At 41.9% G+C, this 22,330-nt stretch overlaps 3 protein-coding genes across 4 annotated transcripts; 2 read left to right on the forward strand and 1 right to left on the reverse strand.

Annotated features, from left to right (window-relative positions):
• Positions 1 to 165: 165 nt before the first annotated feature.
• On the forward strand, positions 166 to 4,658 carry lgals3b (lectin, galactoside binding soluble 3b). The gene is made up of 7 exons (XM_032546828.1): positions 166 to 242; positions 1,293 to 1,325; positions 1,661 to 1,742; positions 2,996 to 3,270; positions 3,354 to 3,442; positions 3,578 to 3,746; positions 3,845 to 4,658. Exons 2-7 carry the CDS (start codon positions 1,320 to 1,322, stop codon positions 4,001 to 4,003), a joined length of 780 nt encoding a protein of 259 aa, XP_032402719.1. The 5' UTR covers positions 166 to 242; positions 1,293 to 1,319; the 3' UTR covers positions 4,004 to 4,658.
• Positions 4,659 to 5,482: 824 nt separating this feature from the next.
• fbxo34 (F-box protein 34) lies at positions 5,483 to 16,458 on the forward strand. Of its 2 annotated transcripts, none has more exons than XM_032546825.1 (3): positions 5,483 to 5,752; positions 12,791 to 12,943; positions 13,457 to 16,458. In XM_032546825.1, exon 3 carries the CDS (start codon positions 13,464 to 13,466, stop codon positions 15,333 to 15,335), a length of 1,872 nt encoding a protein of 623 aa, XP_032402716.1. In that variant the 5' UTR covers positions 5,483 to 5,752; positions 12,791 to 12,943; positions 13,457 to 13,463; the 3' UTR covers positions 15,336 to 16,458. The 2 variants fall into 2 exon arrangements, with proteins under 2 accessions (XP_032402716.1, XP_032402717.1); XM_032546826.1 differs by having other exon boundaries at positions 12,826 to 12,943.
• Positions 16,459 to 16,637: 179 nt separating this feature from the next.
• Positions 16,638 to 22,086, reverse strand: jmjd7 (jumonji domain containing 7). The gene is made up of 9 exons (XM_032546827.1): positions 21,930 to 22,086; positions 21,148 to 21,301; positions 20,822 to 20,960; positions 20,615 to 20,729; positions 19,608 to 19,664; positions 19,289 to 19,384; positions 18,809 to 18,885; positions 18,539 to 18,698; positions 16,638 to 17,737 (listed from the first exon to the last, which is right to left on the reverse strand). The coding sequence occupies exons 1-9, from the start codon at positions 21,976 to 21,978 to the stop codon at positions 17,646 to 17,648; spliced, it is 939 nt and encodes a 312-aa protein (XP_032402718.1). The 5' UTR covers positions 21,979 to 22,086; the 3' UTR covers positions 16,638 to 17,645.
• Positions 22,087 to 22,330: the final 244 nt, after the last annotated feature.

The raw sequence follows: 22,330 nt of genomic DNA on the forward strand, positions 1-22,330 counted from the left end.
TATATTACTAAAATTCATCTGAACCCCTTTTCCTTTTATGGACAAAAAAAACTTGTATCGCAGAAATGAAGATGAAGCACAAATCAAACATTCTTTAGGTTTTTGTTAGCTGTAGTGTTAACAAATGACTGTTATGATTTAGTTACAGGAACAGGTCTAAGCAGGAAAACAGGGCGTGGCTCTGCACATAAAAACACTCTCATGTTCTACAGCCTGACAGTGAGCCGTTCTCCAGCAAACAGGTACGTCTCTTTTCCGTTTCTTACACTCATGATTGACTCTTTCCAAAAAAAACCAACCAGTTCTGGTAAAACTTCCCTGCGCAGATTTGAACTGACTCAGAGATCGACATTACTAAACTTGTGAATTGTTTCATCGAGATGATCTGAGGTAATTTTACTCTTTACTGTCAAGGAAAACACAGAAACAGGAAACACTTTCATTTGAGTTTCTAGGAGCTGATACTATGGATTTGAAAGAAGTCGGGTATTGAATAAAACTCAGTGAGTACCGAAATAAGTCAGGTATTACACAGTAACCATGTGTACACACATAGACATGCAAATATACAGGGAAGTGGGCTGCAACCACACCCAGATGCACAGAGAGCGGCCAGGAAAGGAATTTACTGAGAAAGCCAACCATTAGCTGCTGAATGAACATCTGACAGAAATGTGAGTTTTAGTGCTATGGCATATTGATTACTGGAGACACATACAGTATGTACATAAAGTACATAAAACAAACATGGCTGAAATTGAGTTTGCAGAATGTTTATTGCCTTTTAGAAGTGAAAAAAAAAATCAACATTAGTTTGTTGGGAGGGGCTGAAAAGAACCAAAGCAAGAATTCACACAAGCAGTAGCTTCCACTTCTGTGGATCTATGTGAGGATATTGGCATTGGCCAGAAGTTGAAGAGTACAACATTTTAAATGAAATTACAAATGTGAAACTTTATCAAACATTATCAAGCTTCAATAATGGATTATTGATCATAGACAAATCTTCTGCCCACTGCCACCACATTTCCCAGAAACACTCCCAGAAACGTGAGGGATTACATCAGAGAGAAGATGTGACGCAATCTGTGGCTTTCCCTGGCATGACACATGTTAGAGTATAAGGATATTAATAAACTAAAAAACACAATTTAAACTGATTTGAGCTAAACCTGTTCAAACATCCTCACTTCTACATTTTGCATTCATATTCATTTGTAAAAACTATTTCCAAATTAATAGGAAATAGAATTATTTTTTTTTCTCACCTGTTGTTCATTTGCTGCTTCCAGTTGGGCTTCAGTTCACAGAAGAGCACAATGGATGTAAGTCTGATTTACTTATTGGCATTAACAGAACTTTTGTGTTTATTGTTTTCTTTCCATGTGAATTTGATTAAAACGCAACAAATCCAACATGGAAGTAAACCGCAACTTTAAAATCATATTTACTTTTCATGTCTAAAATAAAAAGAACATTGAAATAAAATGTTGCTTTTGTTGTTCAATGAAGAGATATATTTACATCAAGCATATACTGTATATATGGTAATATTTTACTACCTTTAAATATTACTAGATATCTTCCCAACTCTACTTAGCTTCATAAATGTGTGATGACCTTGAGTTCAGAGGTGTCTTTTCTTTCTCTCTCTTTACAGCTTTCAGATGCTCTTGGTGACTGGCCCTCTGGGGGCAACAACCAATCAGGAGGTCCTTGGCCTGCCAACCCCACCTGGCAAGGTAGAAGCAGTCAACTATTCTTTTGTTGTTTAATGTAGGCTCCTCTGTATTCAGTGAATTTCACCCACTATACTGAGTGACCGCTGGCTGTAACACTATGTCAACACTTTGGTCTTTTGGCTAATCTGGACATGCCAGATCCTTGAAGAGAAATAGTTTACAGACCTATCTCTGGTCTCCGCTTGTCCCAAATTTTTGGTACAATCTTGTCCAATCCCTCCAAATGCTGAATGGTTTTATTCAGCGAGTGTCAATATGTACAGTAAATAATATGAGTAAATGCTACAGGAAAGTTCTAAAAATGTTGGGAAAGCCAGTGTTTTGAGGAGATTTTAAAGATGTGGAGCCATACGGTTTGGACCTTCTCTTAGTACTCACTTAAATAGTGTTTAGATAATTAGCTTCCCTTATGTTCACCTTTCTCAAGGCCCACTAAACATCAACACTGTTCATACTGGTTGCCTCTCATCAAGTTAAGAAGTAACTTTCTTTGCCAAAGTGTTGCTGATACCTCAACCCTTCCAAAATATTGAAGATTTCATCCAGATTGCTGCTGCCTTTATCTGCTTTTACTCTATGTTCACGGAATCTGGAGGTACTGGTACATGTAGGCTGGCCACACAAGCTTTCTGGCTGGCCTCCATTTGAAGGCAGTCTTTGACCTCATTGCCAGTCATGACATCACCAGACACTGTCTCTCTCGGATGGGAGCTCTGTTGGTAGATGATGGATGCCAGACCTTAGATACGTTGACAGAGTGACACCTTTCAGGTTCAAAAGCAATATTTTGAACCTGACAATAAACTCTTTAATAATAAACTCTACCTCCTGCCCTCTACTTCTGCTAGACAAAGCCATCTGTTAGTCTCGACAAGGTCCCAGAATGCCACTGGAGTCCTCCATTAAAATCCTGCAAGTCTGTGGTAGAAAACTCACAGATGCAACTGGTGCTTCACCCATGAGGAGAGGGAGCCTCTGGGTCTATTATGGATTAGCTTCTCACCTACTTCAGTCTTCATTTCTGGCAATATTTTGCTGTTTGACAAGAAAAGATTATTTTAAATATATTTTTAATATGGTGTCTGAAGTCCATAGTCAAAACATAAAAATCCAAGAATGTGTATCCATATTAAGAACGACATAGATTTTTCTTTTGTAATTTTCTTGAGATGCATTTTGCCATCAAATATAGCTTTATACAGTATAAAAAGGTGAATTGATCATTAAAAATGAATAATGGAATTTTGACTCAGGTCAGCCAGCAACCAACCCCACCTGGCCCGGGGGTCAACCTGCTGCCAACCCCACCTGGCCTGGGGGTCAACCTGCTGCCAACCCGATGTGGCCTGGGGGTCAACCTGCTGCCAACCCCACCTGGCCTGGTGGTCAACCTGCCCCCAACCCCACCTGGCCTGGAGGCCAATCCGGAGGCAATAGTATGTGGCCAGGAGGGAACCCAAGTCAACCCACTGCACCTGGTTCATATGGACCTGAAGCACCTATGCCAGCCGCACCTCAAAAGAATCTTGTAAGAAAACCAAAGAAAATGAGAAACGCATTAAGAAATATGGACAGACAGAGAGATGTGTTAATTCATTTACTTTTTGACAGGCTGTTCCCTATGAAGAGAAACTGCCAGGGGGAATGTATGATAAACTACTGATCACCATCAAGGGAACCATAAAACCCAATGCTGGCAGGTCAGAAGCAACACTGGGGGTTTAATCAAACATATTTCTCTACTGACAGTCATATTAGTATGAAATATAGGATGCTTAACCGCAAAAAAAGAGAGAAAAAAATCACTCTGCTTTTGTGTCCTTGTTGCCAATCAGGATCACGGTGAACTTGTCTGCAGGCAATGATATTGCCTTTCACTTTAATCCTCGCTTCAATGAATCCGGAAAAAAGGTTATTGTCAGGAACTCACTTGTCGGCGAGAAGTGGGGGAAAGAGGAGAGGGATGTGAAGCAGTTTCCCTTTGTCCAGGGTCAGCCGTTTGAGGTCAGACATTTTCTACCATCTTGGGGAATAAAGGTGTCTATGAATCTGCTGCATTTTCAGAGTCCAGTTCACTAACATGTTATCATTTCTTTTTGCAGCTGAAGATATTGTGCACCACCACAGAGTTCAAGGTGGCTGTTAACAATTCCCACGTTCTTGAATTCAGACATCGGCTAACCAACCTGAGCTCCATCAACACACTTGGCATCTACTATGACCTCACCCTTTCAGATGTTCGTGTTGAGAAATTGCATTGAGAAGTCTTTGACATTATCGGAGATGTACTATAAAAAAGAAACAAACAAACAAAAGATCTTTGGAGGTCAACTGCAAATCTATTTGAGATATACTGTGGATCTGTTGGAAATCTAAAAAGAATCTTAAAAGAACAAAATTTCTCTTAACCTACAGAAAACAGTCACAAATACATGAAAACCAATTTTAGCACAGCTAAGAATCATAGATCTAAGATCTACCAGATCTTTTTAAAACACAGCAAAGGCTGTCTTTGGTGGACCTCCAGATTATCAGCTGATCTACAGTGAAGATGATTGTTTTTTCTACAGAACATTTTTAAAAAGTCTAATAATAATCCCAAGAGATTCGAGCCATAGACCATCATTGCCGGGGATTCAGTGGTAATCTCAGCAGATTATTCTGTTCAGTCTTTTTTCTAGATGATTTATAAAAGTTCAATCTATTGTCAATCGACAGACATCGACAATAGATTTAAGTTGTTAAAAGTAAGTTGACTCATACTGAATAAAATAAATGGCTGTATTGACTCGATACAGTCAATACAGCCCTGTTTTGACTCGATGTCACATATGCATCGTTTCACATTTCTGTTATGAATGATACACATTTTGCAAATGTGTTTTTCCTCAATAAAATGGAATGGTTTTCCTGGTTCAACGTTTAATTTCTACTTTCTAGGTGAAAAATGCAAGTTTTAATTTCACACCAAGAGATTGAAAAGAAAATATTTTTTAGAAGGCTTGTGGAAATTAAGTTGTAGGTCAAGTTGATTTGAAAAAGTGTCGTATGGCAGTGCCACAAATTCCTTTGTAAAATCTCCAGTTTTCTGCAAATAGCAGAGTGTCTTGAATCAGAGGCTCCTTCAGAACTGCTACAGTAGATCGATCCTTTATGCCAAGAGCCATTACCAGCTATAACAACTAGATGGTCTAATATGAGTTACAATGTTTAATTTCTCTTTGGAATTAGTAAAATATTTTTGAACTGAATTGATTTATCCAAGGTGAGGTTGTGGAAGTAGTAAGTTCAGAACTGAGATGAAAAATCCCTCGACTCTTGAACAATATTCAACTGTGGAAGTATATAAAAGTGTTGACTTACTACAAAGAACCTCTAGTTATGATTTTGGATCCAGATTATTGTACAAACTTTTTTTAAAATAAAAATTAAGATCGTGTAGAAGAAGAAGAGAATTAAGACAAAAAGGGAGGCTAAATTAGTTGTCAAATTACTTTTGATTGCATTTATAATTGCTCCTAAATGAAATGACATAAAGCCATCAGGTTTCAGAGAAGCCTGATGATCCTCTGAAATGCACCAAATTCTGCTAGATTTTGATGCATTTTAAGCGGGTTAGGGTCAGACTTTTATCCAATAATCTCTTTTCACACCACAAAATGGTTGTAACTGAATGTCAGAGGTAACAGACCAATATTTCATTTATTTCATCTTTACCTTACACTTCCCTTTTAAGTTGTGACGTAATGACGCAGAGCTGCAAGTTTACGTATTTTGGTCGTTTACGATAGAGCTGCTATAAAGCCACGAAGGGCGAGCTTTTTATTAGCCCAGCTGCTTTGGGAAGTAAAAAACTTAAACAAGCAGCTAAATTAACTGACCGCAGCTTCGGGTCGGTACAAAAACAGAAACAAACTGGAAAACAGTGGAGTTTAGCTGCTGTTCCAGCTACTAGCCTAGATTTTTGTTTTTATTTCCTGTAGCAAAGACGGAGAAACTGCTTTCTTCAGGTAAGTGAGCCTCTTCGTCTTGAAATCGTATAAATATATGTGAAAACATCCAAGGTTTTTACGAGCTCTTGTATTATTAAATGCTCTGTTTTCCTGCTTCGCTGCTCTGCGCTAGCTAGCATTACAGCTAACCAGTTTGCTGCGGTTGCAATGGTTTCAACTAGTCGCAGCTAACTAACTTGACCAGTTTAAGCGGTTGTTTGCTAACCGTGCCTCCGCCACCTCGTTGGCTGTGTGTGGATCCGCTGTGGAATACAGCCGTTAACATTCTGAACCCCAAGGAAAGTGGCACAAGCGGGGTGGAGGTGATGAACAGGCCCAGCACGGTCTCGGTTGTTTTCTTCGTACTGCAGACACAGCAGTTGTTTATCAGACTCTGTTCAGTTCTGTCTCCACAATCAGTGACTTCTTAGCAGGATTCGTACACAGGGTTTTGTTTTTAGAATTCACAAGGTTGGAGAAACGGGGGGAAAAAAAACAAAACTACGGATACTTCCAGGTTCCTTTACTACTCTCTGTAAAGTAGCCAGCTGTTTAGCTAAAGCTAAACAGGGTCGGTACAGCTAAACAGCTGGCTATGAAGATGCAGCTGATTATGAAGATGCTGTTAGAAAAGCATTTTGATTTTCAGATATAGACGTCAGCAAAAAAATGACTAAATATATAAATGATGTCATGGTGCATAATATTAGGTTCTACTGTATGTAATGCAGAGCTCTCTGTTGTGCTCAGAAATGATTAGCCCCGTACAGTTGATTAACAATCTGATTGCATCATTGCTTTATTACATGGTATTATGTGGAGTCGAATATGATTTGTTACAAGTTTAGGAATAAATCTTGCAGATTAAACCAACCAGTGGACCACAGCTGGGTGACTGCAGAAAGTAGCGCCTCATATCGCAGGCACCACCAAGCCTGCTCCCCTCTAAATGTCTTCAGATGTTCATCTTTGTTATTAGCTGATCTCACCCACCAGAAGGTCTCTCACAATCTACACATGCACCTGGTCCATTCTTTAATGAAATTAAGTTACTTGTGACAAACTGTTTAAAACCCAGATTGAGTAATTTTTTTTTTTTAATGGACCGCTTTAAAGTTTCTTTAAAGCATTGAACTATTGATGGCAAACATGTAAATCAATATATTGCAGATGTTGCCCAAACCTGAGAATCTGAAATGTGAAGATGGATACCTGTAGGTGTGGCTGTTTTTGGTTGGTGTAAAGATTATGACCCATTGTTCTCTGTTGTTAGATTATATCTGAACAGTGTGTAGTAAGGCTTTCAGATTTCAAATGTGTGTATCCCATATGGATGCTACGACTGTGTTGCTAAACTTGGTTTTATGAGCTAATTTATTTTTTAGAAAATGAGCACACTTGCATATTTATCGTTGGTGTCCATCAAAGAACACAAAGTATTAAATTTAGTTGCATTTTGGAAAAAAATAATGGCACAAAATAGGCTTTTTTTGTGTGTCTGAAACAATTTACTGTTGAACAAATTTAGGAATTAACAGTTAACTGGAGTATAAAGACTCAAAAAAGAGAACAGATTCAGAGCAGTAATGAAGCCAAAGCTGTGCAAAAACATATACATTTTGCATGTAAGATCTACATTATAAATGTATCATACCCAGAAATCCTCAAGTGGCGTAATTTTATGTTTAATTCTCTAATGGGGGGGGGGGCTTATTAAACACCTGTTGCTACTCAGATATTAACTGGTTAATCCAATAAATAATCATATCAGCCTCACCCTGTATTAATGCTAAGTTGAGCAGAAAGGGCTGAACTTCTGACACCTGAATAAGTTGATAGTAGGTAAGGCTACGATTATGTTTGCTTTCTTGTTTTTTAAAAAAAACATTTTTTTAAAGGAAATGAAGTATTTGTGTATTTAAAATCTATATTATTTTGTATTAAAAAGGCTTAAAGCTGCTGCATAGGCCTGTCACGATAGCAAATTTTGCTCAACGATTAATTGTCTCAAAAATTATTGCGATAAACGATAATATTGTTTGAAGACCTTTTTACACTGATTTAATGGAAATGACGTAATAATCCATGCGATTTCCTGCCAAAGATAGATACACTTTATTTTCAAAAGAACACTAAACACTTGAGCTGATAAACAAAATAAACAAAACAACCAAAAACAAAAATAAAATGGATTCTTAGTCTCCATTAACAAAAAACTCACTTGAAAAAAAAAACTAAACAACATAAAGCCAAAGTGGAAATAAATACTGCATTCAACCAAATGAGTGCAGATTATGAAGTCTGTATATTATGTTGCCCTTCATTAATAATTAGATTTAAATAGAGAAGATGGGCACATCGACTACCTGATGCAATAGTTCACACTACATGATTTTTTGCTCCTATTTTTCCCCTTACAACAATCTTACACCGTTGGTCTTTCTAAGATTGTGTGGTGTGTTACGGTAGATGGTCGTTGCCGCTCCGATCTAAATCAGGATTTTTCCCGACTGGGAGCTTAACGCAGCCTGTTGAATGTGATAGGCAGCCAATCAGAAAGCACGGACTCCCCTCCGTGCTTTCTGAGGGGAAATTACGTCGGGGAATCCCAGACAGCTGACACGGCGCAACCCGAAGTCCAGCGGACATTGGAGATGATATGTGGAAACAACATTAATGTTTACTCAACATGCAAAGAATATAGAAATGACAAGAGGAGGAGTTGGAGCGAAATTGCTACCGCAGTTGATAAACCCGGTAACTTTTCAGCTGTTCTTCGTTAACGTGACGTAAATAGGTTCTAATGATTTTCATTCAGTCAGGACTTTACGCTGACACTAGCCACATGCATTGCAGGTAGACTGTAGTAAAGCATTGATTAATGCCTGGTTTTAAAATTAGTTCACTGAACTTGTAGCCATTATTTTGTGCCCATTGTTGGACACCACACGGCAGGACCGAACCCGATCGAACCGTTATACCTAGGATTTCTGTCGGGTAATGTGTGGTCTGTCAGGTTTTGAAAATGGGCCGACAATTGGCCGACATCTCGTGTGCGCTGGGCATTACTCTAAGTAAAATGAGGAAGGGAGGGTCAGTGGAGAGCACTGAAGTTGAGCCTTTTTTCATTAGGTGTCATCAACAGAAAGAGAAAAAGGCCGGAAGAGACGATAATGCCGATAATTAAAATGACCGATAGTTTTAATTTATCGTACGATTAATTGATTTATCGTTTACCGCGACAGGCCTACTGCTGCATGTAACTTAAAAAAAATATATATATATATATTTTTTTGCTTATGTGTTGAAACTCACTTGGTTGAGACAGTTTAATATGAGACAGATTATCTGTGGAAAAGAAATAGAGCTCCTTTGCCTTCAACCAGTTCTCCCAATTAGAAACAACCAATCAAAGCCAGGAGGAGGGTCTTATCGCTGTCAGTCATGCCTGTGTGTGCATCGCTCACCCTCCACACACATTTAGCAGCCTGTTTAAGAAGTTGATTGACAGCTCTAAGCCCCTCCTCCTGGCTCTGATTGGTTATTTTTGGTCGACTCAGTGAGTTTCTTCAGATAGCTCAGAGAGCTATTTGAATAATCAATAGAATAGCCAATAGTTTCAGCCCTACATACTTTTTTAGACCTTTTTTATGGTATTTTGACCATAATGGCAGTATAAAATAACACACATGAACAAGGAATGCTAGATTAGTCTAACAAATGGCAAATAATGGGACTAGATATTTTTTTACATATGATATTATCACTGAAATATAAAAAAGGGTTTTTTGTTTTTTTTAATAGCCCAGCTCTGTTTGAAAATGTTAACCAGCTTCTATGATGCTTTTCTAAACATAAGCTTTATTGGAGGTTCTGTTTGTAACTTCTACTGATAATTTTACCTCTTCACCATTTTCAGTAGTTTTGGTGACTTTGCACCATTGTTTAGTTATTTTTTTTATATGTAGGAATTGTTTCTAACTACTTTGGAGCGTTTCATGCCTTCCAGAAGGAGATTTCTGACCTTCTTTGACTGTCAGTGATGAAGTAGGGAATAGAAGCTTCTACTGCGGTGGGTTAAGGAGCCTTTGGTCTCCCTCCCTCCCCCATCTCTCCAACAGGAAAACAGCATCAAACGTGCCTGGTAAACATGTTCTGTGATCAATTTTCAGTCGTCATCAGTGTCAAGGTAACATGGGTCAGGACAGGTCAAAGGTGAACAGGCAATTAATTTGAGATTGTAGCCAAAAACCCGTGAACCTGTTGTAACTCTTCTCACTTTATCATCTCCTTATGTGTAAATGATCAGACATGTTAAGCAATGCACTGATGAATTTTAAACTTCCTGGCTGATAAATTAGGCTGATATTTGCCTTCTCTAGTGTATAGTCTATTAGCCTGGTTGCTGAGACATGTTTGTGAAGAGCACAGTGTTGCTGCAGTTGCATAGACAGCAGAGGTCTTCAATCAACTGTAGCTTTGTGAGTAAATGCCAACTGCCAATGGATCGTAAGAGCAAATGGCTCCAATACAATCATTTCTGCTGGGGAATCTCTCTTCTTTCAGGTTTCATTAAATGTGATTTATTTTGCAGGGACAATGCTCATTAATTGACAGTTTTGTAAATGCGGCAGAATTAGCCAAAGGGCCATTTATCCTCTGTTGTTTCTGAATGATTTATCGCGTGAACAAATTCACATGCGTTCTTAATCGTTTCTTGTTTAATGGAAACACCGCAATTACAAAATTCTTTTTTTTTGACATTAGCAAAATATTATCAAAGTTGCGTGCACAACTTTTGTTATGGAAACACAGATAATGAGTAATTTGTCTAGCTAAAAACAAAGGTTATACAAACAAGGTAAAAAATGACCTGGTTAAGACAAATCTTGTCAACACTTACAAAACAAAGAAAACTACAACACAATTATTATAAAACGTAAACTATTGTGCCAGACTGACCATGTCTTTGGACACGTTACATGTGGATTACCTGAAATGTCTTGACATGTTGTCACCACTATCAGAAGCCAGAGATAATCAGTGATTCCTGTATCACAGACTAACACTCTGTTCACAAAGGAGCTTTTAGAACAGCACTATATAACAGTGTTTTCTTACAGAAAGAAATACTTTTTAGGTTTAAAATAAATTCTGCGATGTGTAAAAGTTAACTTTGATACATACTCTAAATTAAAGCAACTCAAGTTTGTAAGCTAACGTTGTGATATCCAGTAACTGAGCAATTTTGATGATGAAGCCCCAGAATCTATCATCTGGCCTCACTTTGCACTAAAAGTCCTCTGCCTAGTGTTGCCTCAGCGTTAAACATGTTCCTTCATAATCAAGTGGTCTATCTGTCCACTACTAGTCCAACATCTCTGACATGGAAAACTTTGTAACTATGAAAGGTTTCCTTACATATTCAACAGTGTCTTGCCTCACCTGTAAACAGTCTGTACACTGGAAATTTCCACATGGGGGGAGGAGGTGCTGGGCGATGCATTCAATAGCACTATGAAAAACTGAGCTTTGAGTGAAAATGCACATTGGCAGTGGTTACTATGGAAATTTCACCAGGGGTTGTCACAATATTGTCATTGTAGGCATCTCACATGGCACAAAGCATGATCCAGTCAATATATTTGTTGTATTCCTCAGACCTGTGGGTATGTAGGAGTGACACGTGGAGCATATTCTGATATAACACCACCAGGCGTCTGCACTAGGGGTGCACCGACTGCACTTTTCTGGTCAATCACAGATCTTTAAGAAGCCTGACCTGCTGGTTTAGATCGATACTGACTTTTTTTTTTTCTTTTAACTGTCATTGACAAGTGTTAAGGCCACAATACACCTTCAATCAACCAACTTTATTTAACTGAAAAATATAAAAGAATACCTGTGAATCAATACAAACTTGTTTTTGCTGCATATAAATGAAAAGTCGACACACGTGACCTGGTGGGCAGCAGTTTCTCACAGCAGAGCTAAACAGTACAGTAGGTAAATTTCAGAATTTTGTGGAGTTGGATAAGATCTGTGAAAACAATCAGTAAGTATTGGCCGATCGCTGATCACTCAAAATGAAGGAAATCGCATCGGACCAATTGGGCACTAAATTGGCTGAAGATATTTCTAAAAATCAATGGTTAAATTCTACTTTGGTCACAAGTAATGAGATTAAGCTTAAGTCTGTTTCAGCAAAAACATTCAGTAATTTTGTTTTTTTAAATAGATGTAGCCAGTGGTAGAAGACTGAATCAAAATATGGATCAATACCGCCTGGACATGATGGGTATGTTTGGAGAATAGTGGTCTGCCCTTTAGGGAGTAAAATATGCACCTGCCTCTGATTAGATTTTAATTAACAGTATCGTTCCTCCTTGTCAAAAATAACATTTCTCTTGGCAAAAATTGAAATTAAACAATTGCATTTATGAGACCGAATTAAAATGTGAAGAATAAAATTTTACAAATAATTTTAAGATGACTCAAAATTCTAGTTTAACCTGTAATATTTGAAATTTATGAAATGTTAATTAATCCCAAGGATGAGCTCATACATATTTATTATGAATATTTGTTTTAAAGATAACCCCTGGCCTGCAGTGCCCAAACAACTATGCATTGCACAGCAAGAAAAAATTCAGCCCTTCCTGGAAGTTTCAATGGCCTCATATTAAATGGTAGAATGCTGTAGTGGCTCTGACTGTGGAACGTTCTAAAACTTGAGCGGTAACTGGACTGTGCTGCATGTCGCTCTAATGTGGCAGTTGGAGAAACACCTGGGGACACCAAACTCCAGTCCTGGAGTGGCTCTCGAGAACTGGAGTTTGACACCCATAGACAAGAGAAATATTCCAGTTGTCTTCTACTCAAACACTCCTAGAACCTTCCTGTAACTGATATGACATTATTATTATTAAAGAGATTACATTACGAGTCAGTTTATTGTTGCTGGATTACATCATGTTAGGATGACTCATCTATCATCTTGCAACATTTTGACTCGTATTTACAGGTTTTGTTTTTGTACTTCCATGTTCTATGCAGAGGCGGTCGCTCATGTTCAGTCTGCTTTCCTGAAGTTAGTGGAGTTGGAGAAGAAGCGACACGCAAGATATGAAGCTTTAGAACCAGAGAAGCTTTCACATCAACCTGGATCTCGCCTCCGACACCACTGGGAAATCAAAATGTGCTGTCAAGGTAATCATAGTTACTATATTCTATAGGTATATTGAAACTGTTTGGTATAATTATTTTGTGTACATTTATAATGACTTTAAAGTAGCGGCTTGACCACTTGTTTCCTAATGAGCAGAAAACTGAGCTGGTTGTGTAGTTCCCTCTAACACCGTCGTTTCCGTTATGAGATCTTTAGTCGCTTCAGCCCTTGTATCCTCTCGGTGGATACGAGGGCTACAATGGATTGGAATCCCAAGGACTTCTTGAAGGCTGGCTGATTGCGGTGTTTAGCACCGTAGCCGTCTGCTTGATTTAAAAAAACAACAAAAAAACAAACACCCACACTACAGAACATGTTATCCCTGCTTGGTGCATCCCTTCACTTTTCCAACATTTAATGTGAGAACCACAGAGAAGCAGATTGGTTCACAACATTCTTTAAAAGTTATCCAAAAGCTGTAGCACATTTGAAGTTTTTCCCTTTATAAAGATTGATCATTTTTGTAGCTAAATAACGTTCTCCTCCTCCCCTAGGCCAGCCATGCATCTAAGGTCCTACCCAAAGTTCCTATGCTCGGAGGTGCATTTGGATGCAGTCCGTGTGCAGACGTCATCTCAGAGGAGCGCTTATTTTGGTAGCCAGCAGGAGACGCTGATGATGAAGATGTCCAGTAACCAGAGCAACATCAGCACCAGCCGTATTCCATTAAGCTTCATCTCCACCAACACACTCTGCTACAGTACCAGCGGCCCATCATTACATCTGAAGGCGCTGCGCAGCACCACCGGGCAGCAGCTCTCCTGTCGGACCGATAGCAGATGCAGCACTCCCCTCGGACCGTGCCGCAGTGCCACGGAGGACGCTGATGTGGCGCCAAACGTGTGGACAGTCATCAAACCTGGACACGTGCGGGAAAAGATTGCAATATTTGCTTCAGAGGCAACACGGACAGATGGGGCAGACGGCGGCGATTGCAGCTCAGCTCTCTGCTTGAGCCACGGCGATCCAGCAGCGAAGGCATGCGCTAACGGCAACACTCCGCTGGGGCCGCTCCGCGCCGTGAAGGCCAAGGGAAGCTGGGAAGAAAATCGCTCTGCCAAGAGGCGCCGCAGGTGCTTGAGCAACCAGAACCATCAGCTGGACCAGAGGAGCCACATCCTGACTGAACCAGAGCTGAGGTGCTCAGAGGGTCCTGGTGGGCAGTGTGAGGAGGCACCGGAGCCAGCCCGGGGACCAACGCCAGCGGAGGAGGAGCAGAAGATCTCTGTGGTGGAGATGGTGGCGTTCCTTGAGCAGAGAGCGAGCGAGTTGCAGCCAAACCTAAAACCTCTGTTAAGCCTCCAGAGGAGCTCCACCACCATCACCCTTTCCAGAAACCCCCGGCCCGAGATCAAGGAGGGCGACGAACCAGACATCGTCAGAGTGTCAGAGATGGTGGCCAAGCTGGAGTCCAAGTGTCTGAGGAGCAGCGAGACGAGTCTGTCCAGGAGCAACAGCCTGAAGAGGACGGTGGGGCGTGTCCTGCTGGCTGCTGGACAGAAGAGCTACAGCTCCTGCTGGACACAACCCCAGCCACAACCCTCATCAGGACCACCTGAAACTCTGACAGCAGACCGGGTGGAGCCGCCTGTACAGGTGGAATCCACTGTCCGGGTGGAGTCCCCTGCCTGGGTGCTGCCCCCCACCCCTGCTGCACCGCCTAAGGAGGTTTCCGGGGAGACGGCGGGTCTTCAGAGTTCAGAACAGGAGCCGCTGCCTGGCCTCCTGTTCCTGTCTCCTGATGAGACGGGGCCAACGCTCTGCACCCCCCATTACAGAACGACCTTTTACCTGGAGCCTGCCCTCCCTCCGGTCAGCGCCCCCCAGAGGTCAGAGAAGAACAAGTCCCACAAGACCATGGGTTGTCCTCCTTGCTCTGCCGCGGTGCCTCTCGGCCGGAGCGCTTCGGTGTCGCAGGACTTCCTGCGGGTGCGCCAGAGGCTGCAGCAGCTGCTGGCCCCCCAGTCGTACCTGCTGCTGCTGCCGCACCACCTGCTGGTCAACCTGCTGCTGCTGCTGCCCACCCAGAGCCTCGCAGCTCTCAAGTGCACCTGCAGCTACTTAAAGTTCGTCATCGAGAACTACAGCGTGCGGCCGGCCGACTCGCTCTGGGTGTCTGACCCCCGTTACCGTGACGACCCCTGCAAACAGTGCAAAAAGCGCTACCGCCCTGGAGACGTGTCTCTGTGCCGCTGGCACCACAAGCCGTACTGCCAGGCTCTGCCGTACGGGCCGGGCTACTGGATGTGTTGCCACGGCGCCCAGAGGGATGCGCCGGGCTGCAACGTGGGTCTCCATGACAACCGCTGGGTGCCCGCATTTCACAGCATCAATGTGCCAATTTATAGGAGGAACTATCACTATGAAAGCTGAATTATTTTATGTGTGTATGTGTGTGTGTAGAGCTGTATGAAAAGCAGAGGGGCTGCCTCAGTCCCAGTTATTACCAGCTGATGCCTTGTCATGTGTAACCCCTTTTACTAAAAATGGTTTCCAGCATCAAATTTGTTTTGTCATGACTGAAGCATGCTCAACCCCCCAGGCTGGGCTCGTCCTGCTGCAGCAGCCTGCTGAGTGTGTTCAGGCTGGATCACTAACATCCAACAGTCCTTCACGTTTTCCTTCATATTACCATCTGTTTGTTCCAGCAAAGCTCTGGATAAATTAGGGATTGTGTTCAGCTTGAAGCAAACCAGCAGGTTTTAATTTGGGAGTAAAACTCGGCGCAGCAGGTTGAAGTGTTAGCGTTGTATTTCCACAGAGGAAAAAAAAAAGTCTTAATAAGAAACATGAGGATTTAAAGCAGCTAATGGTCAGATTTGTTTTGGAAAAGAATGTTTGTGTCGCTGCATGCAGTGTGGCGCCCCCTACTGTTCAATCTGACACCTCTCAGCATTTTCAGTTTTCGGACTGAGTTTTTTTGCGTGCGTGCGTACGTGTGTGTGTTTCTTATTGATCTCCTTTTTGGAAGAGGAGGATTCCTCTGGAACTCTTCCAAGTTCCAGAGTTAGAACAGAACATCACTCTGCTGCCAAAGTGGATCTTTGGTCATCTGACCAGTCAGGCTGGTAACACCAGTACGGTCTGGTGTTGTGGAGCCAGTCAGATGGCACATTTTGTGGGAGAACGATCTGCTATCATCACAGAGACATTCAGGAGAGACTCAGAAACTGGGAAGGTAGTAAGTTGTTACACACACACACACTCAAACACATCTGGTCTGTTTTGCATAGGATTTGTGTGTGTTCAATTTGTGTGAGTGCTTCCACTAGCTGACAGATAATCATTGTATTCCTTTGTAGGATGTGGAGAAATGTGGCCTTGAGTCTCTGAGACGATGCAATATGGAAAACTTGACAATAAAGATTATTTTAAAAATTTATAAGATATGAACATGAACTTTGTTTTTGTTTGCTGGGTTATGCCTGCTGGCTCTAAAATTTTTGGTGTAAAGATGTTTTGCTTTAATAAAATGCTTTCTGCTCTTTTCTTGTTAGATACTGTAACGTCATTTCACTTCCAGCCGAGGGTTTTCTGCTCTCAGAATGACTGTGGAGCCATGTTTGGATTTAAAGTCATAGTTTAAAATGTGCTGTAGCCTGGGGAAGACTGACGGCTCTCTCCACAGTTGGATTAAGCATCAGCAATGTTTGCCAATGAAGAAAGACAATGGCATTATCAGCACGTGCCTGTATTCTCTAGAGAAGAGAGATTCTGAATCAAACAAAAGGGAAGAGTTTCATTTTATGCCAGTTTTCTCTTAAGCTGTTTTTGGTGGATGAACAAAGGTCAAGGGAAACCTTATTTTTTGCAAAAATGTGAACCCAATCAAAGATTTTTTAAAATTCTGACATGACTGTTTCCTTAATCAGAGAAGATTTATTACAATAGATCAACATCCATAGCAAAACCTCCTGCTGTCTTAGCGCAACGCTCAGGAGAGCAGCAAATGCCACGGTCAGGAAGTGGGAGTTGTACTGTCAAAACCACCAGTTTCTGAAAACCACACAAAAAACCATCAGTGTGACTCAGAGTAACAAACAGGTGGGGTCCAAATGACCCGTCTCTTAAGTTAAAGTAATAGAGGCCCAATATTCAAGGTCAAATTGTGAAATCAAACTTCTTTTGAGTCATGTTTGATATAAGCAGCATCTTTATAACTTATAAAATGGCACCTTGAGCTTGAAAAATGTTATTTTCTCCCCAATACTGAAGAATTAAGGCACATTAAAAGTAGCAAACTATAAGAGTTTGACGGTGGTATCCAACATCTTTGCAAATGAAAAAAAAATTGATGCAGCAAAATCTTAGCGATTTCCCTGCAGTTCCACACAGATTGGTGAATATAACCTGAAAAGGATTAAACAGGGAGCAGCAGAGACAAAGACAGAGGTTTAGTCAAAAACACACAGAGAACACGACACTTTAAAACAGCAGCAGCACACACAGCTTTATGGACACATCAGAAAACAGGATGAGTTGACAGTCATTTTATGTCCTAAGGTACGTTCATTGAATAAATAACATTTTTAATCTTTAGTTTGACATGAACAGCAAACTACACCAGGAGGCGCTGTTCCACTACGTTTCGCAATCCATAGGCTCCATTTTCCATAGTTCCCAAACTGCTTTCTGTGGACTGAGTCTCCTCTGTTGCTGTGACATCACTGAGCAGCCACCGTGTCACGAGGAACCGTTCGCTACTTCAGACAGCGATTCCAGAAGCTGGAAGTAGTTGTACTTGATGTCGTACTCCATGTCATACCAAAAATTCACTGCAACGAAGACCAGAAGGAAAACAGTGAGATTCCTATTGGGATAACGTGTTAGTTTCATTACTTAACAGCCAACATGTCTGTTGTCAGAGAAAATCTTTTTTCAGCTGCTGTGAGAGGGAATATGGTGGATTTAGGTGGACTGAAAATTCCATATATAAATCAGTTCTTTTCCCTAATTCCTTTTACCACTTCTATACACTTTGTAATTCCCACTAAGTGTAAGAAATTTAGTGGCAGGGAATTACAATTTAGTTGGAATTCCAGAGAAGGGAGAGGACAGAGCTCTTTTTTCCCCCAAATTAGAGTTAGAAAAATGGCTGAATTAGCCGTCCAGGCTTGAATCCACACCGTTTTACAAAACCTTCCGCTTACAGCAGATGTACCATAACTAACATGATGGCACCCGTCTGTCAATCCAGTGGATTTGTCAGGAACTGACCAATGGTGTTTTTTGTCCTGAAGTAAACATTGGAAGCGCTGAACCTCCGACAAAGTTGTAACGATAAACTCCAGCTGGCGGCTGTGGTCAGAGATTTGGTGAAAAGTAATCGGGAAAAAATGGTTGAACGTTGTCAGTGAGGAGTAACAGCTGGTTAACCATATTCAAGGTTCCTACACAGGAATTATACTAAACTATAATATAGTTTAATAATTAAACTATTGTCAAATAGTTCGATTTGACAATTACTTCACTAATCAATTAATCCAGATTAAACTGACAAATTATTTCAGCCCTGCTGTAATGTGTGACACACTATGCTTTCTGCGGATGGAGCGTGATGCATTCAGGGTCTGTACCTGCGATGCAGCCGTGGGACTGCCGGACGTGGTGGAACCACAGAGATGGCAGGTACAGCATCTCTCCGGCTTTCACTGTTAGGCAAAGAGGCCGGGCTAACCGGTACTGCGGGAAGCGCTCCAGGTCCGGGTCCAGAGGGTCCAGAGGGATCCAGGGAACCTGAAGCAGAGAGGGAGTGGAGGGGGCAGGTAGAGGGGGTGAGTGGGTGGGAGGGAGGGGGGGTCAGCAGAGGCACTGATGGCCTTCAGGAGATGAGGACCTAAACGCACCTTGTGTGAGTCCACGTTATCGATGACCTTAAACTCACCGCCGTCCTGCTCTTGGTAAACAGCTGACTGGTACAGACCTGACAGAGATGGTTACCGTGGTTACTGCAAGAGATCAGGACTGTGGTTATATCAGGTGGACAGTTACCACAACAAGATTACATGACTGTTTCCTGTGATCAGTCCTGAGCAGGGGTCAGCTGCAACAAAACCTAAAGATGATGTGAAGGTTTTTCTTTCTGACTCTGGTGGTTAACCTTTAACTAGACCAGATGTTTCCAGCAGCTGATTGCTGCTGGAGAGGATATACAGTGGATCCTGTGGTAGCTGCAGTGTGTCGTATTCGCAGAGGGTAATATCTTTAGGGTTAATAGAAGGATAAATAGTAGTGATCACCTCTTACTGAAAACTGTGATCTTGGATAACGGTTGTTGTAGTTACAACCAACAAGGACATTGAGAAACAGATGGTTACTGTGGTTACCATAAGGGATGGAGGGTCGGTCAGTGGGTGGAAGCAAGATGAAGTGTTTTTCTCCAGAAATGACACAGTACAGATTCTCGTAGGGATCTTTGTGCACTGGAAAGCAAAACACAGAACAGCTGAGAGCAAAACACAGAATCTGTTTTTTGCTCTCGATGGAGCAACAAGTTTTCTGCCCTCGTCCCGGTAAATCCCACTAAACACCCCAGAAAGTCATCAAATGTGGCTGTTCTACATTGTCCTTCACGAATGAAGTATATTTTTCACACGAATATCAAACACATTTGGGACAGTCATGAAAATCAAACTGAAATCTTACTGGATGTGACAGCATTTGCTTCTCCGAGCCAAAAATTGACTGCGTCCGGTGATTTCCCTAAGAGAGGGAAACAAAGACAACAACATGACTCTTAAGACATCAACAATAACGACACAGACGCCTGGAGTAAAACACAACTGCTGCTGAAAAGAACCCGGAAGGAATGACCTGATTTGGGTGTAATTTGCTCCTCATCCACACCAGCTATGGCTCCTAGCTTAGCTGACCACTGGCCCTGGAAGCCAAAACCAGGGCGCTGTCGGATCGTCCGACAAGATGAGTAAACAGAGGTCAGCAGATGCAGAGGACGTCTGGTAGTTTTGACTCATTAGAATTACCAGGACTGGATGGACAGTGAGTGTACGTCCTTACACAGGAACTGGACCCGATGTGATGGACATACAGCCCCGTTTTACTGAGGGATTCTTGCCATAGATCCCAAACGTTTCCATATCATGGCCCCAAAAGAGCACTGACCTCAGACTGGGGGCCCCTCTATACAAACCCACAGACAATGCTACAACATATGTAAAGAAATGTTAACTTTTAGAATGTTTTTATTTATTTTTAGCATAAATGCTGCTGATTTTAGACAGCTATTATTTCTGTGGTGGAAAATGTTATCATACAACATTTTATGACTTTATTACCAGATAACATTTTCTTCTCATCTTCCATTCAACTTTCTGAGGCTCCCACAGCACCTCCTGGAGGCCCCCACTTTGAAAAACATTGCAATAGATCACATGGGTTTCAAGACGTTATGATTTTGCCAAACATCTTTAGCCTGCTTTAAATTGCATTGCGTCTTTTTAGATTTAGAGAAATCGTATGATGGGGTGTTGAGACAGGAACTGTGATATTACATTAGAAGGGCTAAAGTGGTGTTGAAGTATCCATGCAGTGGTGCAGGCCGTGTAGGAGAGGTGTGAGACAGCAGTGAGGTGTGCTGGTGGAGGTGGAACTGCTCTGAGTCCCTTCTGGTTTGGGTTGGTGATGGAACTGACCGAGTGCTGTGCTCATCCAGGGTACGTGAGGCTCCAGGTCGTCCACTAGCTCAGGCAGCTCCTGCAGCAGGTTGGAGCACTGCTTCTGGACGTAGAACACTCCGGTTTTCTGCACCTGGAAACATTCAGTCCAGCAGAGAGTCAGAACAGAAGCCAGTCAGGTGAGCAGCCGTCCAGTACCCCAGAGCGGGCCCTACGCTGCCTCACCGTTCCTTCTATTATGTCCAGCACAGAAGAAAAGCTCATCTGTCGTTCCTCAGGCATGACGAAGCGATCCCCCGCCACGGCGTCAGCATAGCCGTTAGGAGTCACTGCCACGCTGATCACCTTTGACCCGATCTTCTCCCTGCGGACAGCAAGATCTGGGTTCAATGATCCAGTAAAGATTTGAGACTTCACACAGCAGAAGCGGATTTAACTTCTTCCTTTTCATCAGGGGATCCTTCAGTGTTTTCTGAGCTACAGGAGGATCTTAATCTGCGGAGACTTCAAACAAAAATCATCTTGGTTCATTGCGGACGTGTCCTTGTCACCTGAGGTATTTTGGTGTCCACCTGGACAGAGCTGGCCAATGGCTGAAGGCGTTACGGATGATGCAGGGCTTGTTCGGGCCGATCCAGTCTCGGTAGAACTGCAGCGGCTCAGGCGGTCCCTCCAAGTGTGGCACAGATTTGTTCAGGTAAAGATCTGGTGGGTGATCAGCAGTCAGTCACTGACAGACCAGACAGCAGGTAGCAACCATAGCAACACCTGCATAACTCATGATGACAATGAAATTGACACATGGAGAAGAGAAGGAATGCATCAAGCAATTAGCCTAAAGATAAAAAATACACAATCCACCAGTTGATTGTGTATAGTTGAAATACCAATAGGAATACTCTGGAGAGACAAGGAAGTCCTTGTAAGCAAGACTGAATCCAGACAGCTGGACCAGTGATGCTGTATGTAGAAGCTGAAGTCTCTCTGAGCTGTCAGAGGAAGACTGCGGAACCTTCCAGATGTACTGAAGGAGGATCTGACAGCAGTCCGGAGACGAAGCTTAAATCAATTATTGTGGTTTACTAAATAAATGAAGGTTCGACAAATCAAACTGTATTTTTTTAGAACATTGGAATAATTCAGTCCAGCTTTGTCACAGTCTTTAAGTTGCTCTCTAAGTGCTGCTTTTTATTGACGTTCCTTCCACGATAATTACAGCTTTCAGAAATCCAACATCGAGTTTTAAAGGATATGCATGAATGGTTTCAGTGAATGTTGGAGCTGTCAGTCTGTTGATCTGTGTTAGTAAACTCAGAGTGGAGATCCTTCTCACCGTGAGCCTCCAGTGAAAACTCGACCAGCCGTTCCTGAACAGACTCCATGAGGAGCTTCTTCTCCTTCTCCCTCTCCAACCCTCCCAGGTCAGACAGGAGGAGACGTTCCGTCCAGGCTGGAAGCCACCATGATGTTTCTTTTCTTTCTCTCGCTCTCTCTCTGGTTTGACTAGTTTCCCCACAACGCCCTCTAACTGTGAGGAGGATCAACTGGTCCTGAGCCAAAACAGACGTTTCTCTTCATTTATTAGCTTGTGGAATTCAGTTGGAAATTTATACAAAGATAACATTGATAATTTGTGTTATTTAGTCTTTTATGAGAGACAAAATATGGGGGCTCATTTTTCAAAGCCACATTTCATCAAACGATTTTTATTTCTGCATAATTTAACAAAAATGT

The sequence above is a fragment of the Xiphophorus hellerii genome, chromosome 19 (assembly GCF_003331165.1).
Source record: "Xiphophorus hellerii strain 12219 chromosome 19, Xiphophorus_hellerii-4.1, whole genome shotgun sequence".
NCBI classification, from domain to species: domain Eukaryota; kingdom Metazoa; phylum Chordata; class Actinopteri; order Cyprinodontiformes; family Poeciliidae; genus Xiphophorus; species Xiphophorus hellerii.